At 35.1% G+C, this 24,315-nt stretch overlaps 2 protein-coding genes across 2 annotated transcripts; both read left to right on the top strand.

The window, feature by feature from the left end:
• The first annotated feature begins 154 nt into the window (after positions 1-154).
• LOC144445923 (squalene monooxygenase-like) lies at positions 155-9,558 on the top strand. Its single transcript, XM_078135565.1, has 9 exons — positions 155-332; positions 2,650-2,875; positions 3,486-3,666; positions 4,579-4,675; positions 5,430-5,715; positions 6,112-6,327; positions 7,132-7,251; positions 8,327-8,414; positions 9,173-9,558. Exons 1-9 carry the CDS (start codon positions 228-230, stop codon positions 9,375-9,377), a joined length of 1,524 nt encoding a protein of 507 aa, XP_077991691.1. The 5' UTR covers positions 155-227; the 3' UTR covers positions 9,378-9,558.
• Positions 9,559-17,330: 7,772 nt separating this feature from the next.
• LOC144445172 (3-oxo-5-alpha-steroid 4-dehydrogenase 1-like) lies at positions 17,331-23,941 on the top strand. Its single transcript, XM_078134706.1, has 7 exons — positions 17,331-17,345; positions 18,280-18,504; positions 18,984-19,126; positions 19,634-19,726; positions 20,367-20,464; positions 22,443-22,623; positions 23,878-23,941. Exons 1-7 carry the CDS (start codon positions 17,331-17,333, stop codon positions 23,939-23,941), a joined length of 819 nt encoding a protein of 272 aa, XP_077990832.1.
• The last annotated feature ends 374 nt before the right edge of the window (positions 23,942-24,315 follow it).

The following is a 24,315-nucleotide window of genomic DNA, read 5'->3' as shown; positions in this document are numbered from 1 at the left end:
TTCCACAGGATCTCCGAACAGATACTAGATTTTACGTAACCATCGCATTTCAGTCAACATTGAAGTAACGTGTTACGTGACACGACTCGCAGACAGTTTCGTAACATAATAGAGAGAGATATATTTTGCAGATGTTTCCTACGCTACAGTTCCTGAGTTTTTAGATCATACAATACAGAAAATTATCCACTGAGATTTATAACGGACTAAAAAAAAACCCCGCAGCAATGTTTATCAAAGACGACCCACAGTCTCTTGCAATAGTCGTCATTTTTTGCTCCATCGGTTTGTTACTTTACGTAGTTTTTGGGAATCCAAAGCAGAAGAAACAGGTAAGCCTTTGATTTTGTATCGTTAATTTCCAAAATGACAGTTTTTTTCTGCAGAAAAGCATGCTGTAAAGTTATTTTTTCAGAGAGATATTTTTGTGTGTGTAGTTGGTGGTACAAGTTTGTATAAATTTGCCCTACCCATTTTTTGTGTGCTAAAGACAGCAAACTCGTTTCCACAAACATTATTAAAATGTATCATAAATGTATTAGCACAAAGTTATTTGTCAAATATGAGGGATTAACATAAACAATATGAAAATAATTTAGAATTATTAAAGATATAAAAATAGCATTATATGAATTACGTACCTGTAGTGTTTACAGGCTAGACGTAGACCGTCTAAGATAAGGAGGAGAAAAATTGCAGTTACTAAGTTAGGATAGCTGAAAATAGTAGTGTCATCCGTCAATCAAGAGTATAGCCTAGGCAGGCTATTGTGGGAGAAAAAAAAATTGAATCTTGAAAAGTTACTTCATATATTAATATATCACGGGAAAAAACACTTGGTGTTAGAATTGTATGTATAACGGTATATAACTGTCTTGCATAGAAAAAAAATTAAGTCATATGGTGTAGTACCATAAAGTCCTTTTTATCTTGAGTATGCCAGCACATTAGCTAGCCCACAGATCTACTGTGGTAACTGCAGCCTGTTATGGCCATGAACATAGTCTGTGGGCTACCATATGACATACCCTCTACCAATGATGCAATAGACACAAATACACACAAAAAGTCATACTCCACTCGCAGGTTCCTTTCTACTGTAATTTATTTGGAAGTACATTACACCCAGAATAAGTGAAAATGTTAAATATGTATCAAAATTAACAAAAATGACATCAGAAAATGTTTCCGCACCTGTAATTGAGACACATCACACCATATGACATCACACAAAGTGCACGGTAAAACTGCACCCACTTTGTTCACAAAGTGTTCCGTGTACTTTTTAACCATGGCAACAGTTGCTAGGTGTTGACTTGATTATTTGTATCAGAGGTGAAATCAGAGATGAGGTTGTACAGTTATCAGACATTCCTCAGATTTGTGGTCTGAAATTGTGTCATGTGACATCAGATGTTAACTCGGTGATGTCAATTTAGGTCAGTGGGCCATAATGTGCCATGTGATAGGTACTGATTATTAGCTTCAAAGTCCAACTATACTTGTGCTACTGATATTAAGTTGAACCATTGTGTGATGCCTATTAGCCTTTAGAAGTCCTGAGTTGTAATGTTTGCTTTCAAAATGCGTTTGCGGTGACACAATGTTTTTGTAACTTGACTATTTGTAAAGTTATGTTAGAGGCAGCGATATAAGAATTAAGATTGAAACATGAGCACTGAAATTATTCTACTTACCTTCATTTTGAACTTACAAATTTATGTGTGATTTGAAACCATTCAACTACCCATAGGGGCATGTAGTATTTCTTAGATTGTTGTTTTTCTTGTGTAGAGTCTAAATATGAATACATTTCCCCTACCTCTGCAGAAAGAACACAATGTTTAATATCATATTGGAATGCTTATTGTATAGAGCATAAATTGATACATTTGTAGTAGCAGGATTCGTGTGATGTTTACTCAGGAAAATAGCAATCTAAGCAATAATACATATCCCTTTGAACCTACCAGTAGTCTTGAAGGACTATATTGCTAACTACACTAATATTCAGATATCCTGACTGCCATTTTATGGAAAACGAGAGAAAATTAAAAAAAAATCTTGATTTTTGATTACCAAAATAGCAGTTTGATAACTGAAATAGTGTAGTACTAGTAGTGACTACAGGCTATGCAACCATAAAAAATGAGATGTTAAAATAATTCTCAAAATTCTGCTTCTACTTTTGTAAAAAAAAATGTATTGATGTTTTAAATCACACAGGTGGACACCTGTAGAAATGACAATTTTAATGTATCATGTCATGATTTAAGAATTTCCAACTTGTAAGTGAAAAAAACCTGTAGATTTATGATACATGAACATTGGCCAGCTGCTATAGTCATGCTATATTTCTGTTGTGTACACAGTACTTACAGGTAAATAAAGCAAACTTTCAAGATATGTCAACCATGCAGACATGTTAGTTTGACCTTTGACCTCTACTGACCTACTGACTTAGAATTCAGTCTAAAGGTATACAAGCTATTGAGCATTTTGGCATCCAAACAGAAAGAAACATCACCAACTGATTATTGTCTCATTTTCCATTTATGCTGATTATTAAAAGTACATGTACTTTGTTCTCAACAGAAACATACAAAACATTACCAACATATGCTGAATAAAGTATTTTGTTCCCAACAGAAACATAGAAGACATCACCAACATACCAGAGACACAGTAAATGATGAAGAACCAGAAGTACTTGTCATTGGATCTGGTGTTCTAGGTTCAGCTATGGCAGCTACTCTAGGCAAGGATGGACGACGAGTCACGGTTATTGAGAGAGATCTGAGTCAACCAGATAGAATTGTTGGTGAATTATTACAACCAGGTGGTTTTAAAGCTTTGAATGCGCTAGGTTTAGGAGGTAAGAAAGATGGTATCAAGATATTATTGCCCAATATTTTTCTTCGTACATCCAATGGAAAATACAAGTGACCTAAGTGGTCTTGTCACTATGAGTGCTAGATAAGTAGTGACAATCCCTTAGGTCACGAATATTTTCTGGATGAATGAAAAAAGTATCGGGAAGTAATGTAATTATACCTCCTCAAGCATAATTCATGAAAAATCAGGAAAACTAATGTCAATTTGACTCATATTTCATAGACATGGGTAGTTGTTGTGTCGGACAACCAGGGTATATAATCCATATTTTCTGTTCAAAGACAATATCATTGCTTGTTCATTGTATAACTATAAGTAATGTCATTTTTCAACATCAAAATAGTGAGTGTCTCAGTGTCAAACTGAAACCAAATAATGCTGAAGGCTTTTTTTCCTCAATAAATTATGTGTTTACTTTCAAGATATGTATGTTTAGCAAAGTAGCAGACAAAAAAAAGAAGTGGTGCATTTGAGAAATGTTTTATTCCCATAATTGGTGTAAATATTAAAAACTACATGGAAATGTAATGTTGATAAATTTTGTATGCTTTGACTCAGTGTAACAATAACAATTTTGAATCTTTATACAGATTGTGTTGCTGACATAGATGCCCATGTAACCCATGGTTACATAGTACACGACAGATGTACTGATAGTCATGTCAAATTAGAATACCCACATAATGATGATGGCTCCATACAGACAGGTAGAGCTTTCCATCATGGTAGATTTATTATGCAGTTAAGGAAAGCAGCTCAGGCACATAAAAGGTAAGTCATCTAATGGTATCCAGTTAGATGTTTGAGTTGTTGTGCCACCCAATCATTCAAATGAATGAGTGGTGACAGATATAGGGATGGTGGTAGATATGTATGGCTACACAAAATATCACATCTTACAGACTACCAGTTGTAGTATCTAGCAACTCTACATCTGAGATTTTATAATGGTTGCTCTGGAACAAAGATAAACAAATGATTCAGAAGTTTATCAAATTCAGTTCTGAAAATGACCCTTGTAAACTTAAACTGTATGATACATCATGTTGTTCAGCCCTATCAGACTTCTAAACCAATATAAGATATGTTGCGTTGTTCAGTCCTATCAGACTTCTAAACCATTGTAAGATACATCATGTTGTTCAACCCTATCAGACTTCTAAACCACTGTAAGATATGTTGTGTTGTTCAGCCCTATTAGACTTCTAAACCACTGTAAGATACGTCCTATTGTTCAGCCCTATCAGATTTCTAAACCACTGTAAGATACATTGTGTTGTTCAGCCCTATCAGACTTTTAAACCAATGTAAGATACATCACATTGTTCAGTCCTATCAGACTTCTAAACCACTGTAAGATACATTGTGTTGTTCAGCCCTATCAGACTTCTCAACCACTGTAAGATACATCACATTGTTCAGTCCTATCAGACTTCTAAACCAGTGAGTGGTAACCGATAATGTGGCATGAATGTTGTATCTTACAGACTATAGTAAAATATGAAACATTTTACCTACTTGATATTTACAGAACGCCGTGACCTGCAAGTGTCAATGTGGCATACTCTTGGTACTTATTTGAGTTATTATATTCTAGCTGAAAAAAGATTGACATTATTTCAGTTTGGAATCTTTATACCTACATTTAATTCAATGTACACTTTCTATTTATCATTTTGACAGTGTGACATATATTGAAGGTACCGTCAGTAAAATCTTAGAGGAAGATGGTAGAGTGATTGGTGCCAAGTACAAAGATAAAGAAACTGATGAAGTAAAGGTTAGACTTTATGTATTATATTTTCAATTCATAATTAAGGCAATCATCTGGATAGATTACTACAGGACTTGTTGTGTCTAGTTTATGCAAATTAAAGAATATGTATCACCATGAGATGTAGGATGCTTACATGATCTACTTTGATCACCAACAGCAACAACAACAACAACAACAACTTACAGACTCATAGTTATAGACCCAGAATCACATTTTGAAATATGATACAAGATTCTAAGAAATTTTGCTGAGCAGAAAAATGTTTTATACACAATCATATTTTGTAAGATAGGTATGTGCAGTCACAGTATGAACCCACCATTCAAATCTGTAATTAGATATTATTCCCCAATATTTTTCTTCGTTCAGTCAAGAAAACTATGAGTGATCTAAGGGGTCTTGTCAATACGAGTAACTAGACGAATAGTAGTGACAAACCTAGCTGCATGATAATTATCACGTTAGTTTTGACTTTGAGTTGTTGTTTTGACAACCCTTAGGTCATGAGTATTTTCTGGTTAAATGCAGAAAAATATTTAGGAATAATATAATTGTACCTCCTCGAGCATAATTCATGAAAAAATCAGGAAAAATAATGGACATTTTGAACGTTTTGACTCATATTTCGACTCATATCAGTGACGGAGACACAGGTTGATGTGACATAGAACAACCAGGGTGTAGAATCCATATTTTTTGTTCAAAGACAATAACTTGGCTTGTGCATGGTATAATATATATTTTCTGTACTTTACAGGAAATCTATGCTGCCTTGACAATAGTAGCTGATGGCTGCTTCTCAAGATTTCGTAAAGACTTGGTTAAATCATCCGTGAAGACTACGTCACACTTTGTGGGAACCATTATGAATGACTGTCCACAGTTTGTACCTCATCATGCTGAGGTTGTACTAGCAGATCCATCACCTATTCTATTCTATCAGATTGAATCACATGAAACCAGGGTACTGGTTGACATCAGGGGTACTATGCCTAATGATGTCAAAGATTATATGTTAACACACCTACAGCCACAATTACCAGGTGAGTTGTGTATTAATATGCAAATTAAATTTTAAAAGGGTATTGGTTGGCATAAGGAGTTAGGGGTGCTATCCCAAAATGTCAAAAATGATATAGTGCTGACAAACATATAATGCAGCCACACAATAACCAGGTGGGTTATGTATTGGTATGCAAATTTATAATAAAATGGGGAGGGGAGACAGCTATTGGTTGATATCGAAGATTTATACCTACAGATGTCAGTGATTATAAAATGTCATCGAAGAGAACTACCTGGAAAGTTTCTGAAAACAGCACTCCACATTGTACGAATACAGTGAACAGGAACACAGTGAAATTAGAGTTTGATATTTATCTTGTTCGGGGTACTTGTTATGACTTCATGAGTGTGTTTTTGTTCTTTCTACATTTCAGAACATTTACAAGAGCCGTTTAAAGACGGCATTATCAATAATCGTATTCGTAGTATGCCCAACAGTTTTCTGCCTCCAGCACCAATAGAGAAACCAGGAGTCTTGTTGCTAGGAGACGCTTTGAATATGCGTCATCCTCTGACAGGAGGAGGGATGTCAGTAGCCTTGAATGATGTACTGATGTGGAGTAAACTTCTTAAAGACATTCCAGATTTAAGTAAGAAACATTAAAGTGGGACCATTTCTAACTTCGGGACGATCATCACAGTGTCACACAAGCTCAATAAATGAACATCGTTTATTTAGGACAATACCCATCCCCCTCCCCCTAAACAAACTTTCACAAGTGCGACATTACATGTTTTTATATGATGTAAACCATTATGGAAACTGTAGCGGTCACACCGCTACCGAAAACATTATTACAAATCTGCATGCAAATGATATGCAAATAAGGACCCAAAATTTGTTCTACAGGAAAGAGTATCATTTCTACAAAAAATGTTGTTTCGCATAAACAATCATGTAATAATAACAGAACCCAATGCCACGTGAGTTCCAGTGTGGGTACTCAGGGTATTGGCACTCGCACTATGCTCATGAAAGTGCTGCTGCAGAGAACACTGCAAAGCACTCGTGCAAATACCCTGAGGTACGCCACACTTGCACTCGTGCATCATGGGGTTCTGTCATATAATAAATATTGTCTAATTACTGGGACTGTGTTGAGTAAAGCAGTACTGTCGCTGTTAGTGATGTGATTAAAAAAAATTACAAATTGACATAAGATTGCTCTGATGTACTTTTACAAAACATCAATAGGAATTTGCGCTGTAAATAGAATATGTGAAGCTTCACAACTACTTGAGAACTGTAACTAATGTGTTGAAGGGGAGTTATTGCATGAGAAATTGAGAGGATGGCATGTTTATATACAATGTCAGTTGAATTTGACCTTCAAGAAATTTACAACACTAGTCAAGTCAAATGTGACATGACGTTTATTTTCTCTTTTTTTCAGATGACTTAGATGCCGTGTCAGATGCATTAGGAAAGTTTCATTGGAAGAGGAAGAACAATCACAGTTTTGTAGTCAATGTCTTAGCGCAGGCTTTATATGAACTATTTGCTGCTAAAGATGGTAAGCAATTTATAGCTAGCGTCTAATAGGTTACTATGGTAACCAAGTAAACATACTAGATGGTCTAGGTAAAAGTGGCACATGGTACATGTATATGAACTCTTTGCTGCTAAAGATGGTAAGCAATTTATTGCTATCGTCAAATAGTTTACTATAGTAACCAAGTAGACACTACATCATCTAAGTAAAAGTGGCACATCTATGTGAAATCTTTGCTGCTGAAGATAATCCATAGCTAGAGTTTCATGCATTGTAACTATAGTAACCAAGTCAGTACACTAAATAATTCAAGTAAAAGTGTTATATGAACTTGCAACTAAACAGGGTATCAAAGCTACACTGCCTAGCTAGAGTCTCGTGGGTATAACCATGATAACTGACTGAAACGTACTAGGATTACCACTCCAAATCCTGTTTAAAGCCTTGGTTAAGAAACTGATCATGCTACTAAAATGAGTTCCACATCTTCTCTCTGTTATATCCAATATGGGGTTTTAAAAAAGTGGAAAGTTCATACAATCATTGATAGTATGTTTTTCTTTGGTATTAATGCAAATATACTCATGACAAATGGTGTATCTAGACTGTATAATATAATATAAAGTGTGAGATAAAATTGTGAAGAGTAACAGATATCTCGCCAAGGTCTGTATTACAGTGTGTTAGATAGTATATAGTAATCCGTGTGTTTTTAAAAACACTTAGAGTTACTTGAAATATGTGAAACATTTGTGTTATAGTGTACTAATCAGCGTGTTTTTAAAAAATATGTGAAACATTTGTTTCACTTATATATATGAGTACAAGAAATTAACCCTCAAACTGATTTGTAGTTAGAACCAGTTAACTACAGATCATCTGTAGTAAGAACCAGTTAACTACAGATCATCTGTAGTAAAAGTTGGTTAACTACAGATCATCTGTAGTTAGAACCAGTTATCTACAGATCATCTGTAGTAAGAGCCGGTTAGTTAACTTTAGTCCACTACTGTACAGTATTCAAGATAGATTGATTGGTGTCATACATTGTTTATAGAGCTAATTGAAATCTGAAATGTGTTGTTTTTGTCAACAGATGACTTAAAGCAGCTAAGGAAAGCCTGTTTTCAGTATTTTAGACTAGGTGGTATGGCGGTATCAGGACCAGTTGGTTTACTATCCATGTAAGTATACATAAGTTACTAGTCTTGCTGCTAGATCCCTCGGGCTATTCTGCTCACTATGAAGGCGCCCAACGATCGCTGGTGAGGGCATCCGACCCTAAGCTCGATTGCACCTTTCAGAAGAAAGCCTGAGGTCTAGCAGCTGGACTAATCGGTTACCACCATTGACACAAAGTACTTAATGTTAAGAATATTTGATTTCAAATCTGTGGTTATGTGCATACGGTGTCTTGCATTCAACCAGAGAGATACTAGTAAGTTTTACTGAGATATCGGGAAATGCCACCACTATATCTTGCAAACTTAACAATTTGATGTACCGGTATTGTATTACAACATGTTATCACTTTTCTTTCTTTCATTTCAACTGTTAACTGTATATCACTTTCTTACAGTATTATAATGTAACACTACATCACTGTGTAACATTACAGCATTTAATATTCTATCACTTGTCTATTTCATTACAACTGTTACATTACATTGTTGCCTTATATTTTCTCACTTTTGTTACATTACAACATTGTATCACTTTTATATATTACAACTCTTACATTATATTACTTTGTTACTTTTCTTACATTACAACATTGTATCACTTGTCTGTTTCATTACAACTCTTACATTACTTTGTTGCATTATATTTTCTCACTTTTGTTACAACATTGTATCACTTGACTTTCATTACAACATTAATTTGCTACATGATATTGTAACATTGTTATTAATTCGCTGCTTTGTTACAATTATATCTACAGTCTGACCCCGAAACCAGAGATTCTGATTGGTCATTTCTTTGCCGTGGCGATGTATGCTATCTACTTTGCATTTAAAGGCGAACCATGGTACAGCAAACCAATGGCATTGTACAGATCATTGCAAATATTCATCAAAGCGTGCAGTGTACTATTTCCATTGATTTGGTCTGAATTCTACTCTGTCATCAAGTACAAGAGTGCTTGAACTTGAAATGAACTTGAAATACAAAACACTTTTCCTTTACTTCGGGAAAGGTAAATTCTTTCCTGTGACTAATTTCAAGTTAAGCTTCATGACCCCAAGTATCCCAGGGGTCATGAGAAACAATAAAATGCAAACCAAACCAAACACTTTAGAGTATTCAAAATATCAGTGTTCTGTCCATGTTTACAACTATATAGGCTTGAAAAGTGATTGACATTTATTTATTTTGAAATTTTATAATTATGAATTTTAGGTTTTTTAATGCTATCAGACACCAAATATATGACAGTATTTGATGACAAGATGATTCATGGATTTGAAAATGGTACAATATCCTTGTGTGTATGGCCAAATGTTATCCATGGTCTGGACTTATAAGTTTAGTCAATACAAGTTTTGGTTGAATGGAATGAAAACTGTGCAGTGTCATATACTATAAAACTGATGACACTGTGTATTGCCAGTTAATTATCACTCTAGTAGTTGAGCTTTCGGTTTCTAAGATAGACACAAACTAAAACTATTGTCACAACATGTTGATACAACAGTGATAAGCTATTGAATGGATGTTGGTTTAATTGTAGTCAGGCATGTGTATCTGAAACTTGTCGGTTTAGAGTTCCATGAACTTGCAGTGCTGTTTTGGGACTTCCAATGTTAAGACTATTTTGATCACAGGGTGATTAGAATTACACAAAAGAGGAACCACTATCACCCGCTTGTGTAATCTACCACACTGAAGAACAATAGATGCATCAATCTTAGTAAACCGAAGGCTTGATTACCAGAGTTGTAACTCATATTATTCATGTTTAGTCAACACAAGTTTTGGGATGAAAACTACAATGTGAAACTGAAATACTAAAAACTGCTTGATTTACCATTTATTTGATTCATAGGCGATATGAACTATTTACAGAATGTTATTTAAATAATAATTTAAATCTTGTTATTTTTCACCTGTAATGTTTGAATATATCAAGTGGTCACTTACTGTAATCATTAAAGTTATGCAAGCTGAGTTTATTAGCTTTTTACTTCAGTGAAAATACATGGATAATTGAAAATTTATTTAATTTTATTTTATACAGAATATTTTCCGTAAGCCCGGAGAGTTCATTCCTCTTCAGATCTTTGGACAAACGCACATTTACACAAATGTATCAAATATTCACACAGCTCTCTCAGGATGTACATGTACGTCATTCCAGAACATTATGGAGTGTAATTGCACAGCAATTTGCCAGCAGGTTTGCTAACCATGCAGTCAAATACATATAGAACTGTGGTTACCTTGCATTCAATGATATGAAGACTAACTAATTGCTTTGCATAATTTTCCCATTTATAATCTTTTATCAACATATGCAAGCACATGTTCAAATCCTTAGTTTAGTTGAAGGCTGGTATGGAGAACACCGTAAATTTGTCTCTGCCTACTAAGTCCAACCCACCCACCTTGCCCATCACCACCTTGGCATACTCATGTTCATCAGGCATTTAGCGGGACATATTGATCTATCTTTGCCTCAAGTCTACAGAACTTAATTGTTCTCCAGGGTTATTGTTTTAAAAGGATTTTAATATCAATGCATGCCTTCTATAACATCACAATTATTTCCTGGTGTTGTTAAAACAGTTTATTCCATAGTAGGGATTTCTTGAACTTTTTTATTATGTTTAATAAATTATGTCATCAGATCATTTATAAGTTATATCTTGATACCAGGTTTGAGTTTAGTTAATTACAAATGGTGGCTAATTGTACCCTACCAATTACAATAGTATGAGTACCTTATAAATATTCAGCATAAACTTTGCCCAAACAAGTGTAAACTCAGCATGTGGTCCATTAGTACTAATTACAGTGCATACAGTATAAATGGTATTTTACTTGTTTGTAAAACTTAATTTGACTTTTTTTTGTAATTTTGACATCTTGATCTAGAAAAAGAAAGATCAAAGTGCATTACTGTAATCATATGTGTTTGAGGCACTGATTTATTTTAGCTAAATACATGCAAAAAAGCTTTTTCCACAGATATATGTCCCACGATACAGGGAAAACTTTTCAGTCATGCATGCATTCCTGCCACAACCCTGCAGGAAGTTGAATGTTTAACATATCTTACAAGTTGTCATATTTGTGTAAAGGTGTCAACAACAGTTGCACTAAATACGGCAGGTCAGATGGATTATAAGTAGTGTCTACTTTCCCCTTGTTTTCTCTGCCAAATGGGGAACTTGCAATCCAAACTGAGCATGCTCAGATGCAAAGGACTATGGGATTATCTGTGGTTATTGTAATACCTAATCTGGAGCTACTGATAAAAGTAACCTCCCACAATGATCAGGGTAACTATGAATTGATCATTCGTGGTTGCAAACAATGTAACAGTATTGTTTACAATACCGATTTATTAGTATTTATTATCACATTTCCCATGATGCAACATTCAACATGGCAGGTTTGCAAATTCTCTATTAAAAAGTGCCTGACATGTCCCCTAAATTGTTCATGCGCCTAAATAATATGTTTACAGTATTCATCACATACAAGCAACAAATGAACCAAGGAGTTTACTTTTAATACTTGATTGCTGTGACTTATTACAGCTACTTAATATTTAATTTTTAAAATATTTGAAAAAGTATAATACTAAGTATATTATCATGGATGTACAGAGTGGGCATTACATGACATTGTATTTGTTTTAACATAACATATATCGCAAAACCAGCTGATTTTTCGTCTACTATTTGTTGTCTTTTTTCAACCGATATACTAAGGTCTGGAATAGAATTAAAAGTAAAGTTGTGTACATCATAATATTGTAAGCAGGGAAATATTGTGAGTGTCATGTGTTTTGACCAGTGTCATGATAGACCACATGCTGTCATGTTATACAGTGTTGTCTTGATGCATTGATTAAGTATATGTGACACCAAGTGATATCTCTCTCATATACATGTACATAGAATCTATAAGTATGCTTAGAAAAACACTGAAATGTTGTAATTTAATCATGTTCTCAGAAAATGTGTACAATTCTTACTGTGTAACTATGACCACACTCTTAGCAACAGTGAAATTATATATATTACATGTATATTACAAAGATAACAGCAGTACTGCTGTTGTGTCTTGTGATGCCAGTAGTGTCCTCATGTTGACAATTTTGATAACTCACCCAGGAGGTCAAGTTCAAAGGTCAGTGTCTTAAAAGACTGCTTGTATCTGATAATAAGGGGGTAGACACTTGAATGGAGTCTATGTGTATTACTGTAACAGTTTTTTAGTTATGCTGAAAATCTGAAAATAGTGAGTCTATTTCTGCCAGTTAACAGTTAACATGACCTTTTCACAGTTTTTACCTCCAGCAATGCCAATCTAACACACAGTGTTTTTATAGAACTCTTCCAATAGCAGCGTATTTGAAAACGTGATTCATGTCGTCTTTCCAAAATCAAGATTTTGGAAAAAAAGCGCCAATGTCGTGTAGCACAACTGAACATACTTCTACATAGTTATGTATTTCAGAACTCACACCTCACAATATCAGCAGTCGTGCTAAAAAAACTACTCATTTAGTAGTTAGAGATTCATTTATCATTAGAATACAATACATTACAACTCATTAGTTGGAAGCCATGTCATGTGAAATTAGTTTTGATGTACTTTTTAGAATTCATAATTTTCTCTACCAGACCTGTGTACATTCCAAGCATTCTCTGTCAACGTTTATTGAAGACTAGTAAAATAACATGAAATTCATAAATAATGTTTCCATTTTTATTTATTTATTAATCATGTGATGATAATATAACAATACTGAAGGAGACTGGATAGTCTAATAAGATCTCAGATCTGTACTCAGGGAAGGTTGCCAAAACAGAGGATGACAGTAATACTGGTGTGCAGTTCCAGTCTCTCCAAGCCTCTTGAAAGCATCTTTCATGCTTTGTGACCTGTGTTCTAAACTTTAATGTTAGTAGAATTGCCTGAGGGTCTAACAACTACTCTAGAAAGTAGAGTGAAAGTGGATCCTTACTTTAATTTGTTTGCACACTAACATAGTCTGATTACGTGATCAATCTCAGCTGTGGGAAGACGACTCGATTGCCTTATTTACCACAAATTCGTTGTATATTATTTGTTTTCGATTTTGTTGTTCTGGGAGTGAGTGCCTTGGTGTATCATTATTGGGCAGAACATTGAAGTGCCTACCAGAATAACAACAATATCAAAGACTAAAGGCTATATGAAGGAAATAGAGGTAAATAAAACAATCAAGCTGTGTTCCCATATCTGATTTTAATCAGACTGGGTGATCATACAATTGAAACATTTTACAACTGTTGGTGTTTTCAGTCTTGCAACCCACATTAATAGTGGACTGGTGTACGGTGAAGAGATGATTTGGAACATATCATTGATGACAGACATTTAAGATTGTGAACTTATAGTAGAAACAATATTATCAAGTCAGCAATTTCGTGTTTGTAGTAGTAAATCACCAGTGGTGCTGACACTTTGGCAAAAGATTAGTATTTGATTTCCAAAAATATTTCAATTGATTGATTTTAAGTTGACATTGTTATTTGTTACTATGACCCCAGAAGTCCATGAACACTCATTCTTGCAAGATTTTATCAATTTAACTTTACTGTTGCCATGGTTTCGGCTTTGATTCCATGGCAGATTCTAATGGTTGTGTGTTTGTTGGTTGGATATTCAAGTCCTTCACTCCAGGCAATGGCTCCCCTTTCTCAATTTTCTTTATAATGTCAAAGAAAGATGTTGGATATTGTGGACCAGAGTCATCAGATGTTGACTCCATATGATCTTCATGCAAGGTATTTGACACACTTGCAGCTGTGTCTGTAGTTGTTATTTCAGATATTTGACCTTTGACCCCACTGTGTGGTTTTGTGTCATCTCCACTAACGGCAGATTTGGTCTTGCTTAGCCAGTCTTTATAACCATCTGATGTGACTGGATGGTGAAATCTAGTACAAGAGAAAATACAGTTATTACAACATAAAGAGTGGTCACTGTTGTCTAGTAACTATATGTGTGTTCATTTTGTACTTCTCTCTCCACCATATAGTCAAATGCCATTCTTTAGCAGGAGATTTCATTCTTCCCATTGATACCAGTAGTTTAATGCTTTTGGAGCATAAACGTCGTGACATTATCGTGTTCTCACAAGACTGACTTTAACACTGAGGGTTGAGTTTGTAGTAACTGAACGAAGTGACCGATTACAACAGTCAGTGTGAGGTGGATTACTTAATCTGACTTGTGCTGTTCATCCTTTCCCCAGCAGGAGATTTAGCTAGATTTTCGGTAGAATATGTCCATTTGAGTATACATTGAGAGAGAGAGAGCGATCATACAAAACCACCACATGTATAGTTACTAGACTGGACACTTACAGTTATACTGTGTTTCTGCAAACTTATGGAATGGAAGTTAATATCTGTTGAATTTAGAAGCTGAACATGGCTCTTAAACATGTTTTAATAAAAGGATCCCATCATGTGTGGGTACAGTGCCAGCATGGGTGTTCTGAGATATTTGCTTATGGTGCTTTCTGCTGCACCCATGATGTGTGCAAGGCACTCTGTAGTAACATCTGAGCAATATATGCTTATAAGTTATTAAATACTGAAAATCTGAAATTTAGTATATTTGTGATACTGTAATATACATCGTGCCACTCCACCCTCAATAGCATGAATGAAAGGGGTTCAACTGATGTGTGAGGGCGCCCTGACACGGTGTACCTTGCAGACTAGTGAAAGATGTTTGACTGATGTGTGAGGGCGCCTTGACACGGTGTACCTTACAGACTAATGTGAAAGGGGTTGACCAATGTGTGAGGGAGCCCTGACATGGTGTACTTTACAGACTAACATGAAAGGGGGTTTACCGATGTGTGAGGGCGCCCTGTCATGTACTTTACCCACTATACTTGTGACAGTGACTGACCTTGTGTAATAGAATAACTTGGCCTGTAAAATGGCATTAGTATCACCAGTTGAACTATGAATAGCTGATAATATACTCTGAAGTCCACCTTGGAATTTCATATCATAGTCAAATTCATAATTATGAAACCTTTCATAAATTTGATATTGTTTCTCGTCGACTGCCTTTTTCACTTCATCTATATTACATGGTTTAGGTAACAAAAGATTCCATTCAGTGCTGGACTTGATGTGATCTGTAGGTATAAAACAAAAATGACGATAATTAGAATTTGTAAACCAGAAAGAATTCAACAGTTTTTAATACTTACTTTTACCACCACCACTACTACTACCTCCACCACCACATATTTTACTGCGGTTTTTCATAACAGTTTGTTTGAAATTTATTTCCTCTTAAATACTTTCTTTATCCGATTTATTTCATTTAAATAATTATGTTTGCCAAATTAGTAAATTATAAAATCAATCAATCTCGTATAAGGGGCAAAATCTATCACTAGTAATCTACATTAAAATTGTTGTACAATGGATCTATAGCAATAGTAATAAAGTTATATAATATACCATGTGACAATAGCCTCTGTCAAGGAACATCATATCATATCAAATATTCATAACCACAGCCTCGTACATGGATTTAAACTCCAATAACGCCTGTGGCTGTTATTGTACAGGATAAAAAACTGAATTCTTCTAGTTAGGCCTTGGACCCCCCCCCCCCTTAACTTAATTGATCAAATACATTTACTGTAACAGCAAAAATGCTTCCATTTCTCAATTTGACATTTTTCATAAATATTTGTATTTAGGGGTACAAAACAGATTCCATTAAAAATCACAAAAATCATTTTATCAGATAAGATTAAGAACTAAACTGGTTCAACAACCCCCCCCCCCCAAAAAAAAAAAATTAAAAAAAGAATTACACTTTTTTCCATACATTCACATTGCACTGTTGATCTCGCCCCTAATCGAAGTAAAATAATAAATATATAGAGAAAACGAGTGACGGCTTTTTATAAGACATAATTGCAAATCTGATTAAATTCCATCAATTTATACAAGTACCTATACAAGCTGAGTGTAACCATTGTGAAATAGGGGTGGCTAGTTGTATCCATACATAGAGTACATCTTCTCCAACCGTTCCATCACTTGTAAATAATTGACAGTGTTTTAATACAAAGTTCAAATAGGAGACGGGACTACACATTTTCAGTGGAATTGTAGATTTGGAGCGATCAAAGTTCACTGCTCGGTGGAGATAATCGTTCAGTGTCTGAATTATCGAATCTCTCACTTCCGATGTGTCCGATTTCACTGTAATAAACACACCACATAACAATAATCCAAAGCTAGTCACTTTCAATCCGGGTTTCGATTCATCGTGTTGCGTCGTCTGCAATGATGACTCAAAACACAGATCTCGAACGCTCGACGGCAATGTTGTCATCAAGTTTTCAGCCATAAAATCACTCCCTTTTTCACTCACACTTGGCTTGAGATCTTCAATATCCCACAATAGATCCGTAATTTCTTCTTTGCTAGGCGTTGCCATTTTCAACAGCAAGATCAAGTGCGTTTGAATGAGATGTACTTGCTGTTGCGTCCACGCTGCATTCGATCTTAGGGTCAAGGGTCAATGATCTAACATGCTTTCTAATGTCTATTTTCATTGGTTCTTTAGTCAACTCTTGGCCAATCACATTTTAGGTATCGTCCCGACATTTATTCGTCAGCTGATCTTGTTGACAAACCCCGACCCTTGACCATGTCGTCCTCCCCTCGCTGACTAGCCTAACTTTATGTTCAATACGGGGTTTGCGTACTGTTTATAAAGATAAATTCTAAACTTTGTAATGGTCGCAGTACCACATTGTATAGGTGTATGCTTGTGTGTTGTCATGTGACACCGAGAGTCTCACCTTTACAAATTACATAACTTAAACAACTCCCATGGCAGTGTTTCAGGTAAGTCACTCCGTGTAAACATAAAACATTCACGTTTTATGACAGGACATTCAGGAATTCACATTTAGTTTAATCACATTTGAACAAAATGAAAACAAACTTTTGTTTGGCCCTAAATTTTGAAGTTCATATATTTTTATTTATTAGTTTTTTCCCTCTTTGTGTGTGATACATTAATATAAGCAGTCAATCATGTGATTCAATGTTTTGATATTTTCAAATAACACTATTGATTGAAATTGCCAACGAAACGGTTGTCACGGAACATTTCGTCAAGTGTGCAAAATATCATAATGAAATCATGAGTACATCACAAAAAGAGCATTGATTTAAAAAAAACCTCAAGAATATTGAAATAAACTTTGAAATACAAAACTTACTTGTATGTGTTAATTTTGTCCTCTATGACGTTTCTGTATAAACCTCTTGATGATATTGACATTTTTATATAATGTAGATTGATCTAGTCATCAAAAATATTGTAGATTATACCATGCACAAACCAAGTTATTGTCTTTGAGCAGAAAATATGGATTTTATATCCTGGTTGTTCTACATCACCACAACTCATGTCTACATCACTGGTTCTGTGGTGTTCAAAATATGAGTCCAAATATTCCAAATTATTTTTCCAGATATTCCATGAATTATGCTGGAGGATGTATATTACTCCCCAATATTTTTCTTCATTCAGCTGGAAAATACTTGTGACCTAAAGGGTGTGAAACAACTCAAAGTAAAAATTTATAATGCTACAATTATTTCAGTCAGGGTGGTCATGTGACCTGGCCCTTTGGCTAAATGGTGACAAATAGTGGGTATAACATCTAATTATATATAACCAAAAACATTACTTTCCTCTAGTTCTTTCCATCATACATATACTGTACACTGTGTTAGAATGTTAACGTCTCTATATCATGTCTAATTTCAGCCAATTCCCTGGATATTTGATGTAGACGATGTTCATTTCTGGATTCACTATGGTTTTGTGATACTAGGATTTCTATTAGCCGTCATATCTACCATTGTACAGTTTAGTAAACCAGCTCCGTATGGCCGACACCAAGACACGTCACCAGGATGGGGTCCATTGATAAATCAAAGACTAGGACACATTGTATCTGATCTCATATCTGGAGTTATTCTATTTCTTCTTGTAAGTCATTTTATCATATTACATATGAATCGCATTTAATATGTCCTGGCATCATACCAGTGACCTGCATGGCCAGTCTAATTTGCATAAGCACTATACCTCAGATACATACAAATGCAAGTCACCTGTGTGTCCACTTAGGGACGATTGCACAATGTCGCACAAGGTCAATAAACAAACCCTCCCCCTCCCCCTAAACGAATGTTCACAAGTGTGACATCGATACGCTTATATATAATGTAAACTATGATGAAAATTGTAGTTGTCAAACCACTACGATCAATACAATGTAAAAACCTGATGGTACTTACTACCAGAAACCCAGCACTGTATATCACATTAAGAGTAAATTTTTTAATCAACTTATCAACATCTCCTGTTATCACTGAAGGTGTGACAGTTTTTGACACCCCCCCCCCCCCAACCACCACCAACCACCACCACCACCACCACCTCATCTTCTGTACCTCTAATTACAGGTATACTTTCTATATGGAAGTGAAGCAGCAAGATTTGGATATGCAAATCAGACGTTTCTATGGTTATGGCAAGCCCATTATATTCATAGAGGTTTGATACATCCACTTGTCATGAAGTACAGTAGAACAGAAGTCTCACTGGGGTGAGGACAATTTTAGCTGTGTAATAAATTTAAGTGGTTATGAAATATATTTTTTACAAAAAATAGCCTCCTTACGTGCAAAGCTATTCAGATATTTCAACATGACCTAGAAAGCCAAGGTCAAGGTCAATTTGCATTTTCCGACTTATCAAAAAAATTTTCAACCTAATCTATATTAGGTCCTGTACGTAGTACATTTTCTAAGGTACTATTGCATACATTTGATAAATATTAGATCTACATTCAAAATTGAAAAAATAAAGTGAAAATATAAATTAATACATCCAATACCGATTCACCTTGTACCAACTTTGACAACAGTGTTACTGGCATGTTGTAGAAATGAGTGTGTATGGACAGACAGTTGGCTACAACCAGGCTAAACCTATAGCACTTCTTGGTGATGACTGTATGCCCTGTTAACACTACAAACTATCCTCCATATTGTTTACTTCTAGCCATTACAAATAAATCACATGTTTCTATTTTTTGTGTGATTTTTTCCAGGATTACTTTAGGTGGTCTGTTTCCAAATCTAATTTTCAGTTTCATCTGTTCAGATTGGATTGGTTCAGCAGTGTATGACTCCAATTATTACTAGTAAGTTATGTATTCCAGTATTAATAGCTAGTAAGTTGTGGGTACCTGTATTATTATTATTATTATTATTATTATTATTATTATTATTATTATTATTAATAATAATTAGTAAGTTGTGGGTACTGATAATAATAATAACTAGCAAGTTGTGGGTACCAGTAATTACTAGTAAGTTACATTTCAAACATTTATTAGTTTTTGCACAAACTGTGTAGTGTTTGATTTTAAGACTAGATGTCATGTCAACCAACATGTATAAATTGTTCCAATCTAATATGAAATGTATATCCACAAACTCATTAAAACAGCGGGATCTATATAACTATGGGTTATCAGTGGCTGAGTGGTTACACCACTTGCCTCTTACCACTGTCGTTGGAATTCCAACCCATTCAGGGTTTGATTAAATTTATCACACTGTAAATATGTAAGAAGAGTGTCATTCAGTTTGACTCTACCGAACAATGCAGGTTTTCCCTGCATACTCCAGTTTCTTCCTGCACTAACACTGAACCTTCATCCTGGTCTTGAGCAATGCCTGTTGGATGGTAATACCGTAGTGTATAAATAAACTTTCAGAATCAGCTGTAATGCCATGGCCCATGCTGACATTATCTCTACCATTACATTTATATTTCAGTGATCCAAGATTCTTACTTGGCGTCATATTTTTTGTGGTTGGGTTCTGTATCAATAAATGGTCAGATTGGAAACTAAGAAGTTTGAGAAGTTCATCAGGTGAAATACAAAAAAAAAATGAAATAATTTAGTCTATAAGATACAATGTTGAAGCCATTCTATCAACTATTATTTACAAGTATGTAAGATACACGTCATATCATGCTATTAGTAATCACTCAACAATATTTAACCCCTCCCCCCCCCCCACACACACATGTGACATTATGTTTTCACTCCCCATTTGTCTGTTCATTAAATTTATTAGCAGTATATCTACAAAAAGTATGAATAGATTTAGTTCAAACTTTATGAAGTGATTGCCTGTGAGAAAAAGACCAATTTATTAGGTTTTGGTAAAGATTCAGTAGATTTCAGTGAAGAGTTCAGAGAAGACATTCCATTACCAGCATTGCTTATTGAGTGTTAAACCTTGAGGGCGTCCTCAGCATTGACAATGACATATTATGCCGTACTGAAAAGTGCATTCTTGTATTTTCATTTCTTTTATACTGTCTTCCTGAAATGACTCTTTGTCTTTAACATATCCCAGAATTCATAGCGGTCAATGTGGTCACCATCATGGCACCGATGACTTGGCAACCATTTCTCTCCTGACGTCTCTAATTTCAACTGTTTTTTTGGATCAGGAAAACCCCAACCACCCATTCTTTGACATCTTCTTGACATACCTTTTTTTCTGTCTTTCTCTCCTACGTCTTCCGCCCATAGTGCCCTGCAGAATAGTTTTTGCCCACCCATACAATCACTGACTGTCAATGGATGACCTTCCTTTTAGGACCCTTGATGAAATTTTGCTGCCGACTTTGTTAGTCCCCGCCGGACGAAGTCAGGGACGGGGACTTATGGATTGGGTTCCATCTGTCCATGCATCCGTGCGTCCGTCCGTCTGGCCATCCGTCCAGAGCCATTTCTTGAAGATGTCTGGACCGATTTTTTTCAAACTTGGTACAGGGGCAACATGCAATGGCATACATATGCACGTCAATTTGTTTCATGATACAATCCAATATGGCTGCCTAGCAGCCATTTTGTTTGCGAATTTTTCCAGTCCAAAGCCATAACTCAGACATGCTTGAACAGATCTCATTCAAAGTTGGTATTAGGACAGTGTTCTATGACATACATGTGCATATTCATTGTTGTCATGATACAATCCAACATTTTGTTTGCGAATTTTCCATGTCCAAAGCCATAACTCAGACATGCATGAACAGATCTCATTCAAAGTTGGTATTAGGACAGTGTTCTATGACATACATGTGCATATTCATTTTCGTCGTGATACGATCCAATATGGCTGCCTGGCAGCCATTTTGTTTGTGAATTTTCCATGTCCAAAGCCATAACTCAGACATGCTTGAACAGATCTCATTCAAAGTTGGTATTGGGACAGTGCTCTATGACATACATGTGCATATCTATTTCCGTCGTGGTACCATCTAATATGATTTTGTCGGCACAGTTTTCATGTTCAAAGCCATAACTCAGACATGCTTGAACAGGTCCCCCCCCCCCCCCCCCCCCCCCCCCGGTAGGCCGACCCATCCTTCATTGTTGAATGGTTTATTCCATCACGTCATCTTGAAAAGTAGGCATGTCTCACATCCAACGGGGAGACACAACATGAGTAGGCATGTTCCATGTCCAACGAGCAGACACAAAATATCTAAGTCTGTTTGATTTAGGTTCACAAGTGTTGTTGCGTGATCAGAGTAGTGATATCAAGAAAATGACAACATAAACTGCCAGTACCTTAAAACCCAATCATAGCGGGGACTATGTCATTCTCAGTGACTTGTTGTTGGTGACATAGTGACATAGTCTTTGTAAGAGATGTACACAATATTCTGGCAGCAGTTAAAGTAGTTGAAATGACTAATAATCTATTTTTAATACCTGCTTTAATGTGTGTAAAAAAATGTATAATATGAAATTTTTGTTTTGTTTTTATTTTTCAATATTTCATGAAAACAGCAGTTAGTGATAACAGTTCTTATTTTGTGTTGACTCCTAGATACTCAACAATACCACATTCCATATGGGGGTTTGTTTGAACTCATATCTTGTCCAAACTATTTTGGTGAAATGTTAGAATGGATCGGATGGGCTCTAGGAACATGGTCATTAGCTGGCTGTGTGTGGTTGTTATTTGGTTGCTCCACATTCATCCCAAGAGCTAGGCATCACCATATATGGTAAGTATGCAAATGATACCAGAGGTCATGTGACATCAAGCAAGAAATAAGTATGTTAAACAAGGGTGGTTATAATGTGACTCTCTATCTAATTTTTCAAAATATGGTATTGTATTCAAAGAAATGTGTTGAATCCAGAAATTAATTAGTCAATGGAATGATTTATTGACCCAGTCTGTAACTTGGCACCTGTTTTTGGCTAAACTAAAAATACACAATGTCATACAAGTGGCCGTATCAGTGGATGAGGATTGGATATTATTTCGGATTTTTAATTTATAAAACAATTTTATCATGGCTTCATACTTGAAAAATCAATGTGAAACAACATACATCAAGTCTGTGTTTGTAACGCAATTCATTGTAAAAAACTAAAATATGTGTAAAAAGTTTGTGATTGTATGTACAATACAAACATTTTGTTATGTACCATGTTAAATGTGAGGACCGTAACTCTGACTATATTCATGAGACATCGGCTAGACCACAGGGCATTTGCTTAAAAAGAAAAAAATTAGTGGTCACAACCATTATCAGCTATAAGAGAACACTTGATGAAGTCACAACATAAATGTGATATGGAAAATGTCAAAATCTTGGATAAAGAAGAACAACTTTACAGACGTAGATTGAAGGAAGCCATATGTATTCATCAAAAGAGGCACACTTTTAAACCAATATGCAAGCATGGAGATCTCAGCTATTTCTCTCAAGCTCATTTCATCATTCGTGTCTCTTCTGAGATACATGACAATAACCCATTGTAGTACATCATGACGGTGCTGACAAGACGTAAACGAAACTTTGGGATTCACTGCCAAGAATTTTTTTGATTCTGTGAGTAGGAATTTTCATTACTAAACATCTGACATATTTATTAATCTTTTACCATGTACTGAGTTACAAAAATTGACTTGGCATATGCTGTTTCAGATTGATTTTTCAAGTAGGAAGCCATGATAAACCTTTTTTGTAAATTAAAAATCCAAAATAAATACCCAAATTCTCAACCATATGACCACTTTCAATACACACTTTATTACAATGTACTATACGTGACTCTCATAAAATATATTTAATCATCACTACGTACATGTATAGACAACACATTTCTTACAGTGGCTGTATTTATTCAATGGAAGCAAAATTAATACTGGATCTAATGTTGTGGCATTGCTATTGCCAAGCTACCCAGATAAAAAATGGTCAATCTTCAAGTCAATTTCTCTGTGTTCTATTTATATACTTATCCAGGTATCAACAACAGTTTCCGGAATATCCAAGTAGCAGGAAAATATTAATTCCGTTTCTTTACTGATAACTACCCAAGTACTTGTAAAAATGATTGAAGATGGAAGAATTCTTGTTAGTGGCATTTTAGTATCACAACAGTTTTCAAATTTCTGGGTATATCAGTTAATAGAGATATACACAGTAATGGTGTTTATCAAAATGTGGATACTTTATATATTTGTACACATCATGCAGTGTCCCAATCTGATTAATTTGTGATGGGTTGAATATGATGTCTTTATTTAACTCAGACTAAAACTTCGTTAAGTGTCATTTGTACTATTCTTTTTTCCTCGCAATGAAATTTAAAAAAAAATATAATTCCCTTTAAAAAAAAGAAAAAAGAAAAAGAAATTGTCTTTTGCTTTTTAAGTGTGTTGTTCAGAGTGATTGTTTCAG

The sequence above is a fragment of the Glandiceps talaboti genome, chromosome 14 (genome assembly GCF_964340395.1).
Source record: "Glandiceps talaboti chromosome 14, keGlaTala1.1, whole genome shotgun sequence".
NCBI classification, from domain to species: Eukaryota; Metazoa; Hemichordata; class Enteropneusta; family Spengelidae; genus Glandiceps; species Glandiceps talaboti.
The sequence above is the reverse complement of the archived record's forward strand: the minus strand, read 5'-3'. Positions and strand labels throughout refer to the sequence as shown.